General features: G+C 43.1%; 1 protein-coding gene across 2 annotated transcripts in view; it reads right to left on the bottom strand.

Annotated features, from left to right (window-relative positions):
* Positions 1 to 509: 509 nt before the first annotated feature.
* The window catches only part of CA10 (carbonic anhydrase 10), a 362748-nt gene continuing 338252 nt past the window's right edge, over positions 510 to 25005 (bottom strand). For both annotated transcript variants that reach the window (XM_084863086.1, XM_084863087.1), the window contains 5 exons: positions 21643 to 21738; positions 18049 to 18121; positions 6651 to 6805; positions 4227 to 4401; positions 510 to 1773 (listed from right to left, as the gene is read on the bottom strand). In XM_084863086.1, coding sequence (XP_084719212.1) covers positions 1751 to 1773; positions 4227 to 4401; positions 6651 to 6805; positions 18049 to 18121; positions 21643 to 21738 — 522 coding nt within the window. In that variant the 3' untranslated portion in view covers positions 510 to 1750. The remainder of the gene's footprint in view (positions 1774 to 4226; positions 4402 to 6650; positions 6806 to 18048; positions 18122 to 21642; positions 21739 to 25005) is intronic.

Here is a 25005-nt window from a genome sequence, read left to right as displayed (position 1 = left end):
TTGCGAACATATTTGGTTTTCTGGAAAAATCCGATTGCTCAGAAAAAAAGCGCATTATGTCACCATGGCCAAGCCCATCATCTAATATTGGTGAAAAATGTAAAAATAAAAATCCAACTCAGTGTCTATTTCCAATATGAAATTTCTGGCTATTGATTTTTTCATTGTCAATATACCTCGTCCCTTGGCTGAAGGTTGTCATATGCTTGTGAAGGTCCCATTTGCACAGACTCTGCATACCCTGTGCTTTCCCTCTTGTGCTAAAAAGGAGAGATGAAAGCTATTTTTAATTTGGCCACCTGAGGAACATCCAAGCCTCCCCTTCCAGCAGCTAAGCCTATATGTTTTCTCAACAGGATATTAATTACCTGGCTCTGGGAGTGACCGGACAGGCCGTTCTGGCGGCTCTGGCTGCCCCGCCGGCCACAATGCAATTGCCTGTGAACGTAGCGGGACGCAGGGGCTTCGGCAGGGAGCATCCTTTGATAAACTCAGACATGAGTCCCGGGTAACTTGTTAAACACATTTATTGATTTCTTGACAGTAACCAAACACAGTGAGTGACCATTATAAACAAGGAAAGAAAGGCATTCGTTTGTACTTTGTGAGATCCAGCTGCACCCGGAGAGAAAAGACACCCCTTCCCCAGGAATTTACAAGGCAAAGTGCATTCCTTCAAGGGAGCATCACAGGGGGAGGGGGGTGGCAGTTTTAAAACGCAAGGAATTGGTAGCCTGCTAGCTCAGGCTGGAGCTCACCTCGGATGAATGATGGAGCCACGGAGGGTAATTAAAGTTATACTTGCTTTAGCAAATGCATTCCTGATTGCCACAAACTCAGTAAAAAACGGGCTGCGAATGAACAAAACATGTAGATGAAGGAACACGTGAAACCAAAGAATGCAGCTGCAGGGGGCCGGGGCTTAGTCTGTAGGGAGGGAGAACAGACCCGAAGCCAGAAAAATAAAATTAAGTCGTTAAACCCATTTATTGAGCTGTTAACAATAACCAAACACAATGTATGACCTTTGGAAAACAAGAAACAGCAAATGGATCTGATCTTGGCAAATCCTACTACAGATATGTGACAAAGGGGAAATAATTCAATTTCTTTATAGTCTGCGGTGGTATATATATACAATGTGTATCTCTTCAATGTCTGTCCTTTTTTTTTTTTTCCTTTTTAAATTGTTGAGTAAACAGAAGAATCAGAATCTAGAAATAAGTGTCCTTGGCCAACTCTGTCCTGGTTCACCTGCCACCAGCACCCTCCAAGGATCCTAGGACACTGAGATTACTCGATGCAAAGCACAAAGTCTGCTTGATGCTGTCAAAGCCATGTTTTCTCCGTTCTCTTTTGGAAGAATTCTGTATGTACAAAGGCTGAAAAGTCTCACTGGGTGGATTTATTAGTTCAGGAAAACAGTATCAAAATTGTTATCAGGTTAACTGGTTATTTTCTTCTAAGACCTCTTATGAATGAGCCTTTTGTTTCTGAAAACTTGACTTCCGATCTTGTAGGCTGTGCCTGTATGTGTGTAGATATGTTTGCAGGTGTGTGCGTATGTATGCGTATGTGTGTCTTCTGCCATGGTTTTGCAGACACTTTTCATGAAGATGGGGCCAATCCAAAGAGTGAATGAGGCTTGAGAAAAGGGAAGGAGAGAGAAGAAAGAAGGGGGACATTCCAGGTTACGTCAGTTCACAGTTGTAGCATTTCGCTGAGATGAAATTCTTCTTGGGCTAGTTCCCTACTTGAGGAGCCATTCATTTACTGGAAGGAGAAAGAAAGAAACACACACACATACACACACATACACACACATACACACACACACATATCATAAGAACAAGGCATAGTGAATTGAATTAGTTGGCACAGAATTTGGGGGACTTACTCCAAAGGAGAAGGAACAAAACAGGTCTGTAAATGCCTGCTTACTTTTATGTATACCTAGAACCCCCTTATTTCTCTAGGAACCTCTATTTAAAATTATTGTCCCCATACCAGTTACATGCAGCTACCATAAATTTAAATTAATGAAAAATTAAATAAAAAATTTAGTTGCCTCACTCTACTAGTCACACTTCAACTGTTCAATAGCTACAGGTGGCTAGTAGCTACCCTATTGAACAGTGCAGATATAGAATATGTTTATCATCACAGAAAGTTTTTCTCTAGACCATGGTTGGGCAAATGACAGCCAACAGATCAAATCTAGCCCATATCAGTTTTTATAAATAAAGTGTTATTGGAACATAGCCACACCATTTATTTACATATTACCCATGGCCTCTTTCACACCATAACATCGGAGTGTGGCAGAAAATTCCACATTCAAGTAGGTTTGTGAAATGCTACATATCTTATTGCTTCCTCTTGAAGACTGGCATAATTATTATCATTATAAAGGCTGGGAAGTCTCCCAATTATGAAATCTATTTAAGTCTTTTTAAATGCAGATTTTTCAAACATAGTTGACCAATATCCCTTTCACTCAAATTACTTTCTGAACATGATCACTGTAGAGCATTTTAAGAATAACCCGATTGGTTCTTTCTCAGACAGGTCAATAATTCTATAATCAGTTCATACCAGTGGTCGGCAAACTATATATTAGAGATAGAGATCAAACTTTATATTAAGTTCCTTGCAAGCCACATGCTGCTCTTTGGCTCCTTGAGTGTGGCTCTTCCACAAAATACCACATGCAGGCACGCATGTACAGTGCGATTGCAACTTCGTGACCCATGTGCAGAAGTCGGTTTTTGGCTCTCAAAAGAAATTTCAATCATTGTACTGTTGATATTTGGCTTTGTTGACTAATGAGTTTGCCGACCACTGGTTCATACTAAGCCTTTTCAGATGCTGATTATTTAAACATAGATGTGATCAGTTGAATTGCAGGCCCCCCAAAATTTATAAATTAAAATCCTTACCCCCAATACCTCAGAATGCAACCTTATTTGGAAATAAGGTAATTACAGATATAATTAGCTAAGATGAGGTTACTGGGGTGGGTCCTAATCTAACTGATTGAGGTAGGCCGGAATCCAATATGACTGGTGTATGACTCAAAAAGTCTACATCCTGCTGTAGATTATTTGTGCTGGATGGATGGGGTCATATCTCTCTGCATCACACTGTATCCTCATCACCAAGCTAAGTGCCTGGCACATATTAAATGTACAATAAATAGGTGTTGAGTAAAGAGAAGGCTTAATCAATGGGTTGAGTATTTATTTGTCGGTAGCTCTGGCTTGAAGGGAACAGAATATTAATTTTGGCACTCTACATGTGTCTGAAAAAAGAAAGGAAAATGTGGGGGAAGTAGGAGAGATGAAGTGGGGGGGGCCAAGGGCAGTGGTGGTAGCTGCTTCGAGAAGCTGTCTGGTAATATATATAGCCCCATATTTGAGCAGCACTTTATTGATACCAAGGGCTTCACCATCCAGGCTCTCGTTCATTCCTCACAACAAGTCGTGAGATAGATGGTATAGGGATTATCATAAAAAAGTGAGATCTACTGGGTAAATGACTTGGCTGGGTTTGCATAGTTTGTTAGTGACAGAACCAGGTCTGGAACTTGGGTGTCCTGACTCAGGGTCAAAGGCGTCTCCACGACACCATTCTGCCTTCACTGTCCTTCCATGTTGAGAGCTGAGCACCATGATCAAACACATACTTAGTGTGCAGAAGGGAAGAGGGCTGGTATGGACCAGGGGGTTTCAGGTGGCGGGAGTTGTTTTGAATGTCCCCCATAGTAGGAATAATTGTCACTTCTAGGGACATAGCACCAGAAAAGGATGCATTCACACACATTATCTCCTTGTATCCCAACAGCCTGGCATCCAGAGCATTTGCTCACCTTTTAGCAGAAAGGGGCTCATCATGCACATAAATAAAAGCTCCAATGCTTCTACCTGTCTGTTCTAACACTTAGCCTTGAAAAAAATAAGCCTCTCTGGCTCTTCTGTACAATGGCAATGAAAAGGCTGTTTTGCCTGAACCAGAAGCAAAACAGAGGGATTTAAAGTTTGATCTCTAACTCTAATATATAGGCTTTATCAACAGAAAAGTGCCATGCACATGGAAGGTGGTGGTCTTACTTATAATTTATAATCACGATTCTGATAATGGGAGAAAATGCCAGGCCTTCAAGGATAGGTATAAGCAGGAGGACTGAGCTCTGGCCTGGCCCAGGGCCCTCTGAGCAATGCACCCACCTCTATACTGAAGCTTCTGGGCCCGGTTGTTTGGACAGTCCTTCCCCTGTAAACTGAAGTTGATGTTGGTACGGATACAGCGGTTGTTGAGGGGTTGGACGGGCCTGAAGTTGTCACTCATGCTCAGAAAGATCTGAGATGGCTGATTCTGGCTGAGCAGGCGTAAGGAATGCATCTGAGGAGAGAGAAACAACTGTGAGATCCACCCACCCTCTTAAATAAACCAGGGGAGAAGACTGTATTGGCTAACCCAGGCTACGGCCATGTGAGCCCCTCGGAGACCCTGATTGTGTGGATTCAGCTGAGCTAGGGGCCCACTGATGCTGCCATTGTGTGGAGTGAGCCTCACTTGTAGCTCAGTAGCTCATGGATGCCCCTGAACAAGTCGATTATTCTGTTTTATCCTCAAACACACCCTCTGTCAAAGGAGGAAATCCAACTAGCTGTTCTTCAGGGTCTCTTTCTCTTACACCCCATGGTTCAATAATTCTCAACAATTCAGGGAATGATTCCCTGCACATGGGTATTATCCAAACTACAGTGACTGGTCCAGGGGCCAGAGCGAAACTAAGCTGGATTAGTTTAGTTCCTTTTCTGTGAAATCAAAGAGCTGGACTGAAATGTTTGCAGCCAAGTTCCACCCCAGGACTGAGAAGCAAAGGAGTAGTTTTGAGCAGGAGAAAAGAATGAAGCGAATGGGTGGTAGGAGGCAGAAGAGAACAAGAGATAAAGGGTGTCTGGGATTCTGATCCTAGCAAGTTCCTGACATCAATTTCTGATATTAAATTCCTTAAGATGCCCAGTATCTCTTGAGCAAACACTTTCTCTGAGTTTATCTGGAGGAGGTTGCTTGTCACCAAGAGTCCTAACCAATACAGATAGGATCAGGGAGTTCAAACTATTCACACTGTTTTTGGGCTGTAAGTATAACTGATCCTTGAGCAAAGTGAAGGTTAGGGGTACCGACCCTCTGTGCCATTGAAAATCTGCATATAACTTGACTTTCCCCAAAACTTAGCTGTTCCTTGGTATCTATCCACCAGGGATTGCTTATAGGGACCCCACAACCCCCCCCAACCCCCCCGCCAACCCAACGCCATGGATACGAAAATCCACAAATGCTCAAGTCCCCTGTATAAAATGGCATAGAACAATGCATAGTCAGCTCTCTATGCTCAAGTCCCCTGTATAAAATGGTATAGAACAATGCATAGAGTCAGCTCTCTATATCCATGGACTCCCAACCACAAGCATTTATTTTAAAAAATCTGTATATAGGTGAACAAGTTATTCAAAGATCAATTGTACATATCCTGTAAAGGAGAACGGAGTCTGCTTCCTTTGCTCATCTTTCCTCTGAGCTGTCATAGGATCCCAGAATCAGAGCATGTCAGAGTTGGAACAGACTTGTGTAATTTCCCCCCTCATCATAAAGAGCAATACTTATTTCACAGGAGGGGGGTGGCAGCCCTAGGAGCACATAATGAGCACATAATGAACCAAAGCTTGCCTCAGAGGCCAGAGCTCCTGGTTCCCGTCCAGTTCTGAAGGATCCAAGCCAGATTTTTGAGAAATACTGAGATGCTCTGAAGAACTCCACACTCAAATATGTTTGTGAAATGCTACATATCCTATTGCTTCCTCTTGGAGACTGACATAATTATTATCATTTTAAAGGCTTGGAAGTCTCCCAACAATGAAATCTATTTAACTCTTTTTTAATCCAGCGTTTTCAAACAGATTTGTCCATATCATCCATTTTGCTCATTTGCTTTCTGAGCACTATTGCTGTAGAGCACTTTGGGAATGAACTCTGCTATTCTTTTCTCAGACAAGTCGATGCTTCTACAATCAGTTCATGCTAAGCCTTTTCAGATGCTGACTTTTTAAATACAGGTATGATGAGTTGAATTGTGTACCCCCAAATTTCACAAGTTAAAGTCATAACCCCCAAACACCTCAGAACGCAACCTTACTTAGAAATAAGGTCATTACAGGTGTAATTAGCTAAGATGAAGTTATTGGGGTGGCCCCTAATGCAATATGATTGGTGTCCTTATAAAAAAGGGGGACTTGGACAAAGAGACACAGACATAGGGAGAACACCATGTGAAAATGAAGGCAGAGTGGCAGTATGCTTCTACAAGTCAAGGAACACCAAAAATTGCCAGAAAACACCAGAAACCAGAGAAGAGGCATGCAACAGATTCTTCTTCACTCCCTCAAAAGGAACCAATCCTGCTGACACCTTGATCTTGGATTTATAGCCTCTAGAACTGTGAGACAATACTTCTCTGCTATTTAAGCCACCAAGTTTGCAGTACTTTATTAGAGCATTTCTAGCCGACTAATACAATAGGTATTTCATAAACACAGCCAGTCTTCATATCAACTTCCCCATTTGCTAAGACCAGAGAAGCTTACCTGCATCCTCGTTATATAGACAGGCTTGTTCATTATTATCCAACTTGCTGTCTCATAGCAGGGTGGGATAGTCATCGACCCATCATAAGTAATGAAACTAGAGGTCTCTGGATATAGTTCTTCTATATTAAGTCCCTGTAGTAAATATGCATCATCTAAAGAAGGAAATAAGAAAGACTTAAGAATTAGGTTTCTTATAAAGTGCTGGTATTGCTGATTATTTTTTCCTTTTCTGATTCCAGAAGACTGCATCTGTCAGGATAGGCTGCAGTAACAGATTTGGGGCCTCCCAAATCTCAATCATTTCAAACAACAAAGGTTTATTTCTTGCTGTCATACATGTTCATTCTAGGTTGGCTGAGGGCTTCCTCCATGTTACTGTTGTCTAAACTCTTAGGATAGGTGCCATCTGGACCTTGGTGAGTTGCAATGATAGGAGGAGAAGCTCCCATCCCAGAAGTGGTGTATGTTACTCCTGTGAACATATTGGTAGCCAAAAAAAAAATCACATGCCCACGGTTGACATCATAGATGCGAGGAAGCACATTCTTCTTACAGGATGTGACACTGAATATCGATGAAAAGAAATGTGGTCTATGACAAGGACACAAAGAAGAGCCAAATATTTGGCTATAGTCCCTGAGACTTGGAATCGTAGTATTATAGTTACAATGAAATGCCCATTTGAAGGCTGTAGTTTCTGTGGAAAGGTTGCCTGGTCACCATTCTTGTTTCTGACCATTGCTTAATGAAAAGAACATTTAAGAACTACTTTTAGAAAGAAAAATAATCGGGCCAAATCCAATCACGAGGCTTAAAAATTAAGTTAAACAACTGAGAGAGAGAGAGAGAGAGAGAGAGAGAGAGAGAGAGAGAGAGAGAGAGAGAGAGATTGGTCAAGCTGCATTTGGAGATCAACTCTAGGAGAAAGGATTTCCTTTGTCTTTCCATTTAAATTTTTTTTTGCTTTTCCATCAAAACATCAGAGATTCAGGACAAGTTCAAGAGGTGTACAGCGACTGGTACACGGCTGGGCTGCTCTGCACCCTGACCCTTGCAATATGCTTCCACGACAAAGTCATGATGCCTAGAGCACACACGGACATGATGAACCTTGGCAGTTAGAACAGGTGCCTTATACAGCAAGCTCATGTGAGTGTCCATCACTTGGCTCTGTTTCTTGAGCTCCTTGTACGTGTCAGGCTGGGTGTCGGAGAGCAGGATGTAATTAAGTGAAGGCATCAAGGAGCAGCAGACACAGTGATGCATATCTGCACCAAGTACATGGAGAAGCTGTCAGTTCTGCCCAGGGGTGGGACTCTGGAGAGGATTAGCAGAGGAGCTCACCTGAATTGCATCTTGAATGACAGGAGCTAATCAGTGTGTGGCTGGCAGGGGGGTGGTTGTCAAAGGCACTGTAGACAGTCATGGTGGAGAAAGAGCTAAGGACTTACAGAACGGTGCCAGCATGTAGATAAGATGCAGGGGGAAGGGTGTTGTGAGAAATGAGGCTGGAGAGTCAGCAGGGGCCACACCTGAAGATCCTTCTCTGTGCTGCTGGGAGTTTGGGCTTCCTCCCATAGGCAATGCAGAGCCACTGAAGGGTTTTAAGCAGGGGGGTAGCGTGATCAGATGTGCACTTAATGATGCTTGCTCTGACAGTGCTTTGGCTGAAGATTAACATATTGAATGAGAGAAGGAAGCATTTGGCACATCTTTATTAAAGGTCAATGTGATTTGTTTAACCAAGCTTGCACGTGGAGCATATTGGGACTCAAGCATGCTGCCATTATTTTATTTTATTCGTGGTGGTGGGAATGAGGGAAAGAAGGAGGCAGTAAAATGAGGGGCATTCCAAGCATGACTGGGAGAAAAGAAAAAGAACATTTATGTTTTTCTGAAACCACAATCAGGCTCTGGGTTGCATTCACATTTGAGGGAAGGATTGGTGTGTGTGTGTGTGTGTGTGTGTGTGTGTGTGTGTGTGTGTGTTGGAGGGTGGTGTAAGAGCACAATGAAGCATGTTCATGGATTTAACCCACAAAGCAAGGTAACAACATGCTTCCAAAGCATCGTAATGATGGTATTCCAGACTACCCACTGTGGTCCCACCATGAGATTCCTCTTTGTCCACATCCCAGAGAAATGCAACAGTCGTCAGAGAAAGTAGGCAGCTTCTGCCCAACCACCACCCTCATTCACCAATTTTGTTCTTTCCACGAATCTCCCTAATTCTCATACTTTACCTTTTGCCCTATTTATTTCCTCACACTACAGAACTTGGAAAGACCCAGAGTGAAGAGTGTGAGCTCTGGACTCAGACCTGAGTGTGAGAGATGACTTTGCTATTTAACCATCCAAGTGACCATGGACATGCAGGCAACTTCTGAGCCTGTTTGCACATCTATAATACGCAGATGGTTGGGATAGGCAGTGGACTAAATGTTGGTGTCCATCTTTTATCTCTAATCCCAAGCCCCAGTATGGGGGTCCACTGCATAGTGGGTGCTCAATAAACATTGGTTGAATGAATGAATGAAGTGGTTTCTGCCCAGCTGGTAGTGCTGGTCATAAACTAAGGGAGGAAGAGGCAACATCATCTGCCAGATGATGGGAAAAATTCTCTGAGGCTCCTGTCTATATCATTAACTTACATATGTGCTGCCCAGCCCTCTCCTCGTTACAAATCACATCCTAAGATATCAGGGTGAGACGGAGACTCTTGTCTGACCATATTTCCACACCAAACAGGCCTGAACCACGTATTTGCATTGCTGAAATTGGTGTGCATTTAACATGTAATGCTTGTCTACTTCACTCACCATGTTGCCTCAAAGGCTGCCACTAAATCAGTGTTCTCTTTTAGAAATTGGAATTTGAGAATTATAGGCTACACTTTTGCCTCTTCTTTTCTCCCCACAAAGACTTGCTTGCCGTATTTGGCAGGATGCAGGCAATGGGAACCCGAGAAAAGAATATGAGCACACCCAGCAATTTTCAGCCCTAGTATCAAGGAACACTGGGGTGTCCTCCACTGCTGATCTGGCCAGGAACTAATTATTATTACCCATAGGCGATCGCATCCATGCAGCAGCCTGCAGAAAAACTCGGTCTGTGCATGTCAGTGTTATCCTCTGGGCATCGTAGACCAAAGGAGCCTAAGACCTAATGTGCTGGAAAGTGGCCTCTGGTCCTCAGACTCTCATGGCTCTATTCATTAGTAAGAGTAGCAAAGATCTAGAGGTCAGAGTTACTTATGAGCAGAGAGACACAAATGTGCAGGGTAGCTCTGAGGCCAGTGGGGTGATCATACATGGCCCTGCTTGCTTTAAGGATATTTACTGAGAAGAAGTGATGGCAGGAGTTCAAATAAATTTTCATGGATAGTTTTATAGAGAGGTTTTCTTTCTTTCTTTACTTATTTATTTCACCTATCCATCATCACCATCTATCTATCTTAGGAGACTATAGCTTATATAGGATAAGCCCCGGACTTCAAGTTTAAGTTCTAATTGTGGGCTTTGTCAGTAACTTAATTTTCCATCATGGCTAAATATTGTAATATCTTACTTGAGGGAAATATCCAGATTATTCTGGATATTACTGAAGTCATTTTCAATCAAAAAAGAATTCTATAGACTCTGAAACACATGTGTCAAACACAAGGCCCGCGGGCCAAATCCAGCCCGCCAGGCCTTGCAATGTGGCCCGCACCGCACTGTCATCACTGCACTCCGCTGTCAGTTTATGACTGTTCAGTAAACCATTCAGCCTGCGATTTAGGCTGGATTTTAGATTTTGGCCCCTTCTCTGATTGAGTTCGACACCCCTACTCTGAAATATCGTTAAATAGAAACAAGTTTACATAGACATGTATCTTAAGTAGGTCACATTTTTGGTATGACAGTGTTGTAATATTTTTAGTATTGTCTACATCTTTGTAGTACAGGAAGACCCCTTGAACTATCAATAGGTATAAAATGTGTATGCACGGTTCATAGCTCAGTGTTATTCTTCCAAATTACTGTAGAAGTTGATGGCTATACTCTTGATTTTATGACATGCTCTTAGCAAGTCTATCATTTATAATATGTTATGCTGAGTTCTTAGTCATGAACACAATTCCCCAGTTGGCTTTTTTGTTTTGTTTTCCTTTTCCAAAGGGAAGCACCTATGACGAAAACACCTAGAACTGCACAGTGGGGAATCTTGCCTTAGTCTGAGCAACAGTGCAGCCTCTGTTAAATGCATTGTGTTTACTTGTGTGGACCACTAATGAGATTTATTTTTTTATTTTTATTTTTTAAAATATATTTTATTGATGTTTTACAGAAAGGAAGAGAGAGGGATAGAGAGTTAGAAACATCGATGAGAGAGAATCATTGATCAGCTGCCTCTTGCACACCTCCTACTGGGGATGTGCCCGCAACCAAGGTACATGCCCTTGACCGGAATCGAACCTGGGACCTTTCAGTCCGCAGGCTGTCGCTCTATCCACTGAGCCAAACCGGTTTCGGCCCACTGATGAGATTTAACATCACCTGCCTTCCAGCTTATAAAGTTCCCATTCAAAGAGAATGATACCAGCCAGCCGACATGGTTCAGTGGTTGAGCATTGACCTATGGACCAGAAGGTCACATTTTCCTTCCCGATCAGGGCATATGCTCTGGTTGTTGGCTCGATCCCCAGTATAGGGTGTGTAGGAGGCAGCTGATTAATGACTCTCTCTCATCATCGATGTTTCTATCTCTCCCTCTCCCTTCCTTGCTGAAATCAATAAAAATATATTTAAACAAAAAACCCAAAGGGAACGATGCCAATGAAAAAGATTTGGCAGCCCTGGAGATCAATAGTGGATTCCCTTCTGATCAACATGGAACTATTTGGCAATTTTCTCATATGGAATGACAATTCCTCTTATAGTCTGAGGCACATTCAACTGAAATGAAAACAAAAAGCAATTACCAAAGCATAAAGTAATATGATTTTTTGTTCTACAGAAACAATAAATGAAAGAAAGAGCCTCTGAGAATTGGACTCATGGAGGTAAGCTGCTCCTTCTCCGTTCCTCGCCGACTTGAGTTACTACTCAGATTGCAACACGAATGGGTATGTTGCATTTTGAATTCTGCGAAAACCTTTCCAAAGCTGTTCTTTGAAATGAAAGTACAAGTTCAATTAAGTACCGAGAAAGGCACGAGGAACAATATGCTTAAATTCTCTGGTGACATTTCATCACATTTAAAACCCTGTCCCTCTGAGGAGCAGGCTCACAAAAACACTTCCGGAGGAACTAAGACATAGAAGGCGGTTACAAGTTGGTCTCCCCTTGCCTACACATTCCTCTTTTAGCTGGGTTAAGGGTCTGGGGCTAAAGCAAAGTTATAAACAGGCAAGACGGAAAAAGATGTTTTAAGGGACTCGTATGGTGTGTCAAAACACCATGCTTAAAAATCTCTCCTCTAAACGCCTTCAGTCCTGCCTTTATTTCCTCGGAAGAAATATATTAAGACAACAGCCAGACACTTTCAAATTTGGGATCTGTGGTCTTTTGGATTCTTTTTGGACTCAAGTTCACCATTGTATTTACTGTGAATGAAATGAATGGAGAGCGTGAAACTGAATGAGAATGAAACTACCAAAATGCTACACTGTCCTAGGACATTGGAATAGTTCATTTATACGTAATGTCCTAATAACGACTCCCTCTTACCCACTTAAGAAGGCTCTTTGCGCTCCATTAGTCACTAATTTCACCACTTTAAAATACCATAAAATTAAGAAAAAATGCTAGCTTGATGAAGTCACGTGGATATTAGAACGATAGGAATGTTACGTTTTACATAATTGGGGCACTGTGCCTGCTAATTAATTAACACAAGGAAAACGGAGGGATACGGGCATCTTTCCAAAACACCACATTAAAAAAAAAATTAAACTACTTTAAGTAAATGACCAATATCTCCTCCAGAAAATCCGTTCAGAAAGTCCATTTTTCAATGTCATGATTTCAGTCTTGACCCCCAATCTGTTGAAGGGGAATTTAACTTTAATAAAATGGATTTCATTCAGAAGACTGTCTAAATTCAGCCTGAAATTAATTCAGGCTGGTCTTTCCCATTGTTGGTCCAGGTTAGGGAGAGATTGGCTCAGATATATGAAATCCAAACCTCCAAGGAAAGTGGTGGATCCTCTCTAGACCATTACCATCGACCGCATGGGTTCACACATGGTAACTGTGAACTTGAAACTTCATTTAGAGTGAGCAAGATACTGTCTGTGTGCTGTGTATTGTGTTTATGTTAAACATATTTTTTTAGGTGGCATCATAATGACCTGTAATCAAAGTATAATATGCTAATGATATGCTAAGGTCACTCAACTGCTCACTATGATGTGCACTGACCACCAGGGAGCAGACAGTTGACAGGTCAACCAGTCGCTGTGACATACACTGATCACCAGAGTGCAGGAACTGCCGCCTGGTTGTCAGTGTGCTCCCACAGGGGGAGCATTGTTCAGCCAGAAGCCAGGCTCACGGCTGGCGAGTGCAGTGGCAGTGGCAGTGGCAGGAGCCTCTCCTGCCTCAGGGACAGCACTAAGGATGTCTGACTGCCAGCTTAGGCCCATTCCCAGTGGAGAGCAAGCCATCAGTTGGACACCCCCCTGAGGGCTCTGGGACTGCGGAACCCCTCCCGAGTGCATAAATTTCGTGCACTGGACCCTCTAGTATTTCTCATAAGTATGCTGACTTTCACCAGCTTGATACCTGGCTTCTAAAATTCCCAGTTCTTTGACAAGATTCTCCTTCTTTCCTCTTTTTTAATGGATTGCCTGGCATTGATTTTTTTTTTTTTAACTAGCTCAATAGGATGATTTTGCACAATTCCTTTTTCACTCTTACACATCTAATCTCTGATGAAACCAAGCAAATGGATGGTGTCCCTATTGGCTGCCATTTCTGGTGACTTCACCGCATGCTTCCATGGTGTTCTAGCCTCCTCACACCTCCTCAGCTAGCTGATGAGACAGACATCCAAGAGCCTCTTTGAGGGTGGGATTTAAAACCTATCTTTAGAAATGATTTGCAATCCCTAGTCATAAGGATTTGAGCTGCTCTTTTAAAAGTAAGGACATGTCCGCCTCTCTTCTCTATCTATTCTCACTCCCATGATTCCACCCAGTTAAAATGCCATCTGGAGCCCAATGATTTTCAAATTCTGTCTCAGTTCTGTCTCCTAAAATCTAGACTTATATATCTAACTGCCTACTCCATTCCTCTTATTGGTAGACATCTCAAGCTTAGCATGCTTGAAACTTCTAGTTCCCTTCCCACCCACTACTCACATGTTTCATCAACAGTCTTCACATCTCACTCGATGGAAACCACTTCTTCCCAGTTGCTCAGCTTAAAAACCTTAGTCATCCTTGACTCTTCTTGTTCATATCATACATCTAATCTATTAAGAAATGTCCTCAAAATATGCCCAATTATTTCTCTCTACCTCCTTCACATTAGCCTGGTTATGATCTACAATGTCTCATCATTTGGATTGCTGCAATCATCTTCCAACATTTCCTTTCTCCTGGATCCTCTCTAGTCTATTCCCAGTCAGGCAAACAGAGTGATCCCTTTGTCAGCAGATCATGTCACTCTCTTCTCAAAGTCTTAGGTTGACTTAGCATTCCAATGGTCTCCAAGGGAAGACTGATGAGGAAGACTGACCCTGTGACTTAAGTGGTTACTACATGTGACAATAATGGCAGTGCTGCTATGTCCTTCTATATGACAGTGATTTTCACTGATGATTCCATGACAGGGAACAGACAGGAGTTGCAGAGAGTTTAGATGGTATGAGCTTGAACTTTCAAAGTTCCCCCAAGTTCTGTGTTAACATATGCCCCTTCCAAGTGGGAACAAACGCAAAAAGCAAAGAGATGGCTCTTCAAACTGAACCCAAGTTGGAATTAAGAGAAAAAAAACCCCATGCATTTCATGGAATGTGAAGTATCAGCATTGTAGTTAGTTTGAAAGCAGAGTATTCTGAGAGGTGCCCGGAGCATGTGGTGTTATTTCAGTCTTGACTGGAATTCATGGGCTGATATCAGCATCACCTGCTGCATCCTGCTGGGTCTCTGGAGAGACTGGCAGGCTTGTGCTTCCCACCCACTGGTTGTATCCTAGTGAATGACTTGTTTCAGATACTCCCCTGCTTGCCACACAGGCTGGCTGCCTCAGGGAGTTTAGCTGGAGGGAAGAATTCTGGCGCTTTCCTGCTGAGCAAATCAATCCCTGAAGCCAGAGTTCTGGACATAGCGTGTCTAGGCCATTCCCACGTGTGGGATCATCATTATCCCTGTGGTGCCAACCTTCAGGTGCATGTTAAATGTGCTACCAGGAACACCTCCATCATCCCCCAATGAATGTTGAGCACCAAATACCTGTGATTAGGGGGCAGGATGCAGTTACCTCTCCCCATGGGGCCTCCTTATCTTTCTTAGTTCTCCTTTATTTTCCCTGGGCTCTGACAGCTAGATTATGAAGGACAGCGGAGGAGGGGCTCCTGCTCTCTTCTATTTGCATTTCTAGAAGGGGGTCTGGAGAGGTGCTGAGGGCATTTCTTCAAATACTTCTTCTGCATACATTCCTCAGCTGGGAATCAAGACCATTCAAGATCTGGCTCCCAACCATCCTTCTTGCCACTCACTATCTCTGTCCCTGTCACTGCTATGTCAGGGGGCCTTCATTCCTCCATTTATTCAGATCATCACCAATGTTTACAGGGTTTATGTTAGATGAAGGGCTGATGAGGACAGAGATCTTCCCTTTGCACTCTTCATTGTCTTTTTAAAATATATATTTTTTATTGATTTCAGAGAGGAAGGGAGAGGGAGAGGGAGAGGGAGAAGGAGAGGGAGAGGAAGAGGGAGAGGGAGAGGGAGACGGGGAGAGAGAGAGAGAGAGAGAGAGAGAGAGAGAGAGAGAGAGGGAGGGAGGGAGGGAGGGAGGGAGGGAGGGAGGGAGAGAGAGAGAGAGAGAGAGAGAGAGAGAGAGAGAGAGAGAGAGAGAGATATCATTGATGAGAGAGAATCATTGGTTGGCTACCTCCTGCATGCTCCACATTGGGGATGGAACCCACAACCCGCACATATACCCTGACTAGGAATTGAACTATGACCCCTTGGTTCATAGGTCCATCCTCAGTCACTGAGCCATGCCAGCTTTGCTTTATTGTCCTTTTAATGCTCTCTTTGCTGCAGATGCTGCTCTTTAGGCTTAGAATGTGCCAACTTCCTCCATTCTCCCCCCTCCTCTCTCTCTCTCTCTTTCTTCCTTTCTCTCTTTCTTTCTCTTTTCTCTTTCCCCAGCAAACAGTTATTCATCTATTCAGTTCTTATTTGAATGGCGCCTGCTTTGTGCAACCTTGCTATGTAATTCTACGCAGATCTTCTATGATTTGAAAGCATTCTTTTCATATTTTTAACACAGAACTTGTTACACGAATCTTTATCAGACACTCTGAGAGTCCGTCTCCCTAACTAAATAGCGAAGACCCCGTGGATAGACATGTCCTTTATATTGATTTCTCTATATCTTTGTACTTAGGAGCCACTCCATAGATATGTGCGGAGTGAGTGAGTGAACAAATGAATCAAGGTCTTGGGTTTTAACATCGTTATTCACTTCAGTTATTGCCAAAGTGTGTCCTCAGTTCCGGCAGACCGGATAGGGGTGGCAGTCAGCGGGGACGCCTCAGCTGAAGCAGAAGTCTCCCTTAGCCACAAAACAACCATCCATCATTGGTCCCAACAAGTCCCGTCACCTTGGCTCTCCAGACTCTATTTACACCAGAATCGATACACCTTCCCATAGTGCACACCCACGTGGATACTTTCTTCTTCAGCTGCAGCCACATCGCTCAAAATTAACCGGAGCTGGGGGTGGGGCGGGGAGGAAAGCCTCACTAATGATTGATTCTGCAGCTGGCAATCTATTAGCTGGTGTGTTGTGGCTTAATGTGTGATTTCACAGCTTTTCACGGTCTCTAAACTGCAAATTCAGGATTATTTGAAAACATTTTATTTAATTTTCATGCTTTTTTAATCAAAAAAGTTAAAAGACTAATAATAATCTTTAATGTGCTAGTTTCACATAAGTCAGCAACCCCCTCCTTAGCTTAGAGCGGACTCCACTGGGGTACTGATGAGATGGGGGGGGAGGGGGCTCTGGAGACGTCATTCATTCTTCTAGATCACACATGTCAAACACAAGGCCCGCGGGCCAAATCCAGCCCGCCAGGCCTTGCAATGTGGCCCGCACCGAGCTGTCATCACTGCACTCCGCTGTCAGTTTATGACATTGTCAGTTTATGACTGTTCAGTAAACCATTCGGCCCGCGATTTAGGCTGGATTTTAGATTTTGGCCCCTTCTCTGATTGAGTTCGACACCCCTATTCTAGATGATGTTCAAGGGGAAGTGGCATGTTAAAATGTTTGCATGCTGCTTTTAACTTTTGTGAACATCATTATTTACCTATTGCTTGGTTCAGAATCCTAGAAGGGCCTCAGACACCTGAAATTCAACTTCTTCACTTTAGCAATGAGGAAACAGAGTCAAAATGAGAAAGCTCCTTGCTTAAGGACGAAATCATATATATATATATATATATATATATATATATATATATATATATATATATTTTTTTTTTTTTTTTGTACTGACTTCTTTCATCTCTTGATGTGCACTATTTCATATAAGTTTTGCAAAACCCAGCAATTTCTGGGATTTCTGTGGACAGCAGCAGCACCTTTTCCCTCTTCTCCTTCCAATGCTGTACTGTTCTCTCTTTTCTGTGCAAAGATTCTAGGGATTAAACACCCTGGAATCCCAAGGAAACCTCTGGATCAATGGGTCATACATGAGGAAGAAGAAAGAGGTCATCTGGCCTCTACCTGAAAGGGAGACCCAGCGACACAGAGAGGGAGACTTGGCCCCACAGTCAGGCTCTGTGAGTGCTGAGGTTGGATGCAAACCACCATGTGAATGCTTTTCCCATCACATAATTGGCGAAGCCCCAAATATGACTAGCTGCCATGGTGGAGTTTCTCAGCCAATAGAAGGCCCTGATTCATTACCAATCCATGGGTTAACGATGACCATCTTCATAATAATCATTGTTGCCTTAGACAGGCTTGGGTGACAAAGACTCCAGAGACTATTTTTTGAAATGGGCTGCTTCTTAGCCAACTCTGACTCTCCAGAGTCACTGTCTACAGAACCAAAGGATCAGGAAGCTAAAAGGGGCTCTTGGAGATCATAGATTCTGGCTTTCTGCCTTCAGACAGAATTAACTTTTATAGAATAGCTGTTGTATAAGAAATTGAACCAAACTTACTTTTATATGTTATTCTTGTGATAGTATCTCTGTTGAGCATTCGATTAAGAAATGGGTTTGATGAATCAGAAACCTAGGGCAAAAAAGAAAATTTTAATGAGTGGATAGTGCTATCTTAGGATAAACATTGCTTCCATGAATTCACTTGTTCATTCACATTTCTTGAGTGCCTACCATATGCCAATCACTATGATGACTGAAAATTCAGAGATAAAATATACTCTATTTCCCAGAAACCCCAGTCTAGAGAAAGGAGACAGATAAGTAAATAAATGGCTATAATATTGTATGAACAGTGCTAGGAGAGGGTCACCCACTGGGAAATCTGGGGAGCTAAGACCTGAACTGAATCTTGAAGGATGGGTAGAAATTAACAAAATGCTTTGGTGGTCAAGTGTGGAAGGATAGGAAACACATTACCTACAGAGGATCTGGTTCATACATGGGCATGGGAGAACTGGCCATGCTAAGGCATGTACTTCAGAGTAGATGGAGCTGAGAGAATGGGAGGTGAGCTTATGCCAGGCTTTGAAAATCATGTTAGAAAATTTAAACTAGGGATGGGGAACCATCAAAGGGTTTTAAGCAAGAAGCAGGGAGTGACATGTTAGGATGGAGATAGTAATCTAGGTAGAGAGTGAGAGAGAGAGTACATAGAACAAAGGAGTCATGGAAATGAAAATAAATCTCTAAGAAAAATAGAGAACCTTATTATGTAACTGCTCTTTATTGCATAAGTTGAATATATCATACACTGTGCCATCCAATAATCCATTCATGCATAATCCATTCATCCATCTATCCATGCACCCATCCACCCATCCATGCATCTATGTAAGCCATCCATCTATCCAACCATCTACACATCTAGGCATTCATATATTCAATAAAAATTTACCAAGCACCCATTATGGGACGAACATTGTACCAGATGTTTAGGGATCAGTTGCCCATGTCTTTAGGTCTCCAAATCCCTTCTTTGGGAGAAAAAGCAAGGTTCAAGGAGCTAGATCCAGGGGACCGCCACTTGGAGACTGTGGACGCTGTTTTCTTAGCACCTACTTTTTACTCATTTTCCCTCCGAGGTGCATTGTTCATCCTAACAGTTTCTCTCCTACCTCACTTGGCTCAGCTCTGCTCTGTAATTTATGCCTCAGCTACTAATCGGATGTTGTGACACATCAACGTTTTAAATCTGATTTATTCTGAGGGTTGGAAAAATTCAGCAGGTGATTATTATTATTAGATAAACAACAGGTAATTTTTAGTTTGGAAATAGCACAGACTGTTTATTTTCACGCCATCTGTCTCTCATTTCCCACCGTTACTGGGTGTGTTGTGTTGAGACATACACCAAGGGGAGCTTGGTGAGTGGCAGTGCTCTGTGGTGTTTGTAAAAGCCCACCCACAATCAGAGAAAAGTCCCAAATGAAACGCTGCTGTACCCCAGAAGCCTCAGTACTAAACCCAACTACTGCTTTGCCATCCTCTGTGGCCATTAAAAGATAGCCCGAAGCCACTGGTGGGGGCTAATGGACCCTCTGAAAGGAGGAGAGCCAAACTATAATGTCATGGCAGGTAAGGAAGGGGCCATGGCCCGCAGTCCGGTGCCTTGGGCTTGTGGTACCTGGCGAGTCTGGGTAGTGCTAACATTGGGACTGGATCCTTTGGAGCTGATTAAAAATAACTGAAAAATTTCCAAAGTGCACACAGATGATTTGTGGGCTCTAGTGTGTTGGCTGCGTGGGTGAGAGGATAAAATATGTACTTGGTATAAGTGAGCTTAAGTGGGAAGTTAATGGTGTGTGATTGAGTAGCAATTACAGCCAAATCTCAGCTCCCCGTGGTCACGGGAAGGATGGGGGATGAGGAGGGAACAGAGATAAGTAAGCCCACAGATAAACAAGTCTCTTATTTTTAGCCAAACAACTCCCATCCTTCTACGGCTCAGTTTTGGGCACAGTGACATCTCTAGGGCTCAGCTGACCTAGATGTGGGGCCTCTCATTTTCGTTCCTGCCTCCCCTGCAGGGAGCTGGGAAGGGGAGGCGGAAAGATCAGAAGGAGGGGAGGCCTAGTAACAATGTGTGTCCTTAGAGACCAAGGGCTTTATTCACTTATTTCTATTTCGAGCACCTCGCACAGGGCCGGCCCATGTCCTACACATGATCTGTGCATTGGGGTGAGTGAGTGACTAGTCACAGCTGGGATAACGCACGGAACATCTGGAAGTTGATTATAATGAACAAATATAGGGATGCTGTGGCGTACTTTGAGGTCTAACAAGAAAGCTTCAGGTTTGCACAGGGAAGAACGGAAGCACCCTAAGGCCAACGTGGCCCAAACTGCCCCTCAGGGTTCGGGGCACAAGTTCCTCCCAAAGCCCCACAGAGAGGCAGCCAGGTCCTGCATCAGTAACCTCAGTGGGTCTCAGACATAACACAAAAGATGGTGTGTGTGCCCAGGAAGACTGGGGGTGGTGATTTTACAACCATGAGGTTTATGAAGGACCAAAGGATTTTAAGCAGAGGGTACGGAGTAGTTTGCTATCAATCACCCAGGAAGGGAAGGAGAGGAATTAAGGAGAGGCATGGAGTCTTGAGAGGGAGGACCAGGCAGGTGAAGTGCCTGTTGCAGAGGGTGATGCTTTCAGGGAGTGGTACCTGGGGTGCCCCCATGCCCATTCTTCTGAGCAATGCTATGCCACCACCAGAACTCTGTTCAGAGCCCAGAGTAGCAAACGCTGGATCATCTTCATCTGAGTCCAAGTTCAGACTGGGGTGCCTCCTCTAACCATCTGGCCAAAACTTCCCAAGGGGTTGTTGGCACAGTGGCGGCCAACTTTTGGAAATGCCACACATGGCTTTTTCCCTCCCCTGTCCCCCTCCCACCAATGGAAAAGACAATTTCTTTGTTTCTTTCTTCCTTTACATTTACATACCTGTTTCCTCTCTCCATCTGTCAAAAATGTTAATGGCAACTACCTTTTAACAAATTAGAACTGGCTTGGTAAGAGATGTGTTGTTGTTGTTGACTGCTAGGAAGATGTGGTGCCTCCCTAGAGTGTCAGAAAGTCAGCACTGGTGATATTTGCTTAGTTTTCTTCAGGGGATGCTTACAAAGGAGGGAGAAAGGGAAGGAAGGAGAAAGGGAAGGAGGGAAGGAGTAAGGGAGGAAGATGATGCCCAGAACCATAGTGGGGAAGCTGGAGGGAGCTGTTCAGTGCAGCACCCAATGGGAGGGACATCTCACATGCCTCTCTTTTTCCAAAGACTGGAGAGGCTTTAATCCTGGGGGTGTCGGTGAGCTACCCACTCCCCTCCTATTACTTGGTTCTGCTTTTTCTGCAGAAGGTGGCACCTGGATCCAGCACTGTTTGTTCTCCAGGACAGGCCCTGGTGCTGTGAAACGGAACCCATCATGTGTGTGTCTCGCTGAGAGGGACCTCATTTTTCATAAATCCCGTGGATGGCAAATCACTACCTTGCAGGTCTTTCTTTGTGCCATGGCTCACATCCAGCAGGACTGAGGAGAGATAACCTGATTGTGGTGGGAATGGCCAGGGGAGAAGAATAAAGGAATGCAAGACACTTACTTTTATAAATATAGAAACTACCACCAATCCATTCGGGCTCTTTGCAGCTTCCGTGACATTTGTATACAACTCATGGTTATAGTGGATGAGCTGCACCTGGGAGGAGGGAGAAACAATAAGAACAGTGTAGCATTAAAATGTGGGAGGCTCAGCATGTCCACCGGACATAAGGGTAAATTGTAGAACAACTGGAAAGACAATATTGTAACCAAAGGGGCTTTGAGATGTGTGTGCGTAAAAGGCACGCGCACACACATATGCACACATATACAAAAATACCCATCCACATTGGCAAATGTTTTCTGGTAACCATTACGCCTTTCATCAGCTCAGTGCCCATCTGGCTCTGGCTCCATCTCAGGACATTTCCCCTAAAGTGCATATAAAGTGAATTTCCCTTATTGGGAGCGGAACTGCCCTGCAGGGGCCCACGTCCTGCACCGACAGCTGCCACTGGCAGTGAGTAAATCCTCCTCAGGCTGCTGGGCGGGCAGGGAGCTGCCAGGTCCTGATGGAGACAGAGCTGATGGCTTAGGCTCCCAATGCACCAGCCTGCCCAGGTCACGTGACTGTGTAGGACTCAACTTCTTCCTCATTCTAAGAAGATCAGCAATGTGCCTTGGAACCTTGTGCAACAGCAGTCTGGGGGCAAAAAGACTCCTGGAACTGTGTTCCAGTAAGGTTTTCCATCTGTTACCTTTTTTTTTTTTAACCTCTTCTTTAAAAAAGTTGTGTAACACAGCATACATATATAGTCACATGAATCCCCCTCCCCCAATTTTGACTAATACCCCACCTCCATTGGGGCTCACTTGTTTCCTCTAAAAAATGGGTATGACTCTCTCTCCTTGGACTCATCTTAGGGCTGTGGTTTTATTTAAAAAATTTTTTTAAAATTAATCCTCATCTGAGAATATTTTTCCATTGATTTTTAGGAAGAGTAGAGGAGAGAGGGAAAGACAGAGAGAAACATCGATGTGAGAAGAAATACATTGATTGGTTGCCTCCAATCAGGGCCTGGGCCAGGGAGGAGCCTGCAACCAAGGTACATGCCCTTGACCAGAATAGAATCTGGGACCCTTTGGTCCACAGGCTGATGCTCTAACCATTGAGCCAAACCAAGTAGGACAGGGCTGTGGTTTTAAAATAGATTTTTAAACAGTACAGATGTATCATTTTTGTAACAAAATAAAAAATAGAGAAGAAAAAAAAGTGATAGGCCCCCTCCTCCACCTTTGTTTAATCCTAGCTCAAACAATATGACTTTCAACACTTTAGAATTTATTTTTCTAGATTTTTTTTGGGTGCTTTTAAATCAAACACATACATACACATGTAGGGCTTAAAATATTTGGGTTAACCCTTAGAAATGTATAACCTACCTAGACTGAGTCAAGAAAAAATAGAATTCTGAACAGACATAAATATGGAGATTGAAGTAGTCATAAAAAAAACCTTCCAATAAAGAAAAGCTGGACCAGATAGTTCCACAGGTGACTTTTACCAAATATTCAAAGAAGAATTCATACCAATCCTCCTTAAACTCTTCAAATAAATGAATGAATGAATGAATAAATAAATAAATAAATAAATAGAAGAGGGAATAAATAAATAAATAAATAAATAAATAAATAAATAGAAGAGGGAACACTTCCAAACTCATTTTATGGGGCCAGCATCATCCTGATATCAAAAGTGACTTTTACCAAATATTCAAAGAAGAATTCATACCAATCCTCCTTAAACTCTTCCAATAAATGAATAAATAAATAAATAGATAGATAGATAGAAGAGGGAATACTTCCAAACTCATTTTATGGGGCCAACATCATCCTGATATCAAAGTCAGACAAAGATACTTCAAGAAAACTATAGGCCAGCATCCCTAATGAATACAGATACAACAATCTTCAATAAAATACTAGCAAACCAAATTCAATAGCACATTAAAAAGATTATACACCATGACCAAGTGGGATTTATTCCTGGGATGCAAGGATAGTTCAATATATACAAAATAATGTTAAAAAAAATACATGATAGCCCTAACTGGTTTTGGCTCAGTGGATAGAGCATCTACCTGCATACCAAAGGGTCCCAGTTCAATTCCAGTCAAGGGTATGTACCTTTGTTGTAGGCACATCCCCAGTGGGGGTGTGCAGGAGGCAGCTGATTAATGTTTCTCTCTCATCGATGTTTCTAACTCTCTATCCCTCTCCCTACCTCTCTGTAAAAAATCAATAAGACATATTTAAAAAAACCATAACATAAAAAATCATTTGACAAAACTTACTATAAAAACTATTTTAAAAAGGCACAGAGGAAGTTAACATGATAGAGGAAATACCTGAAAACCCCACAGCTATCTTCATAACCAATGGGGAAGAACTGAAAAAGTGTCCTCTAAGATCCAGTACAAGGCAAGGATACCCACTGTTGCCACTTCTATTCAATATAGTATCAGAAGTCACAGCCAGAAAAATTAGACCAGAAAACAAAATAAAGGGCATCCAAATGGAGGGGAAAGAAGCAAAATTATCCAGAAGACTCCATCTAGAAGGCAGCTTGGCTATGGCCAGACTTCTGGTTCCCACCTGTCAGAACATGACTTTGGCATCAAGGGCAAGACGGAAAGACGCTTGAGGACTTGCACCAGTTCAAGCACCAATAGCTGGGCTTCACTGGGAAAAGGTGCAGCTTCCCCTCCGCCTGTCTCCTAGGTCTTCGTTGGGGCAACCGCACTGCCTGTAGCTGCTGCCTTTGTTCCTTCCCAGCTGGGTAGAGTGGTGCCAACCCAATACCACCAACCCCTCTCAAGGTGCCTGGGTGCGGGTGGGTCTGGGGGAAGGAGGTCGCTGCTTATCCTGCCCTTAAATTGGGCTTGGGAACAGCCACACACAGAGGCTGGGCAGAGTATCAGATTGGCAGCTGGGTTCTAAAAGTGATGTCTGCGGATTACTTTTTGCCAGTTCTAGGTAACATTTTAAAATCCAACCTCCCAAAAGCAGAATGTTGAATCATTTGGCTAAGCATTAAACTGCAGTTTAATTGACCCCCAACTGGGGGGCTTACTCAAGGTAATCCAGGTGTTTGACAGGAAATAGGGGATCAATTAGTGAATGTTTGACCATCTGAGCAAGTGCGTGAAGCAACTGAGACTGCAGGGAGAGGGACAATGTTGATACTGCTTTGCAAGAGCAAACTCTCTTGGGGGTTCATGCTGATGAAACACCAAGTTTCGCTATTCATTAAAGAGACACCCCAAGGACTTCTGCTAGGCTTACATGTGAAAGAGCTAAAGTCAGATGACTGGAAATTATTTTTTAATCTTGACTCTTTATCAATTTAGATGGGTGTACTCCT

Source organism: Pipistrellus hanaki, assembly GCF_964339955.1.
Source record: "Pipistrellus hanaki genome assembly, chromosome: 16".
Lineage (NCBI taxonomy): Eukaryota > Metazoa > Chordata > Mammalia > Chiroptera > Vespertilionidae > Pipistrellus > Pipistrellus hanaki.
Note: the sequence above shows the minus strand (reverse complement) of the source record. Positions and strands in the feature narration are given on the sequence as shown.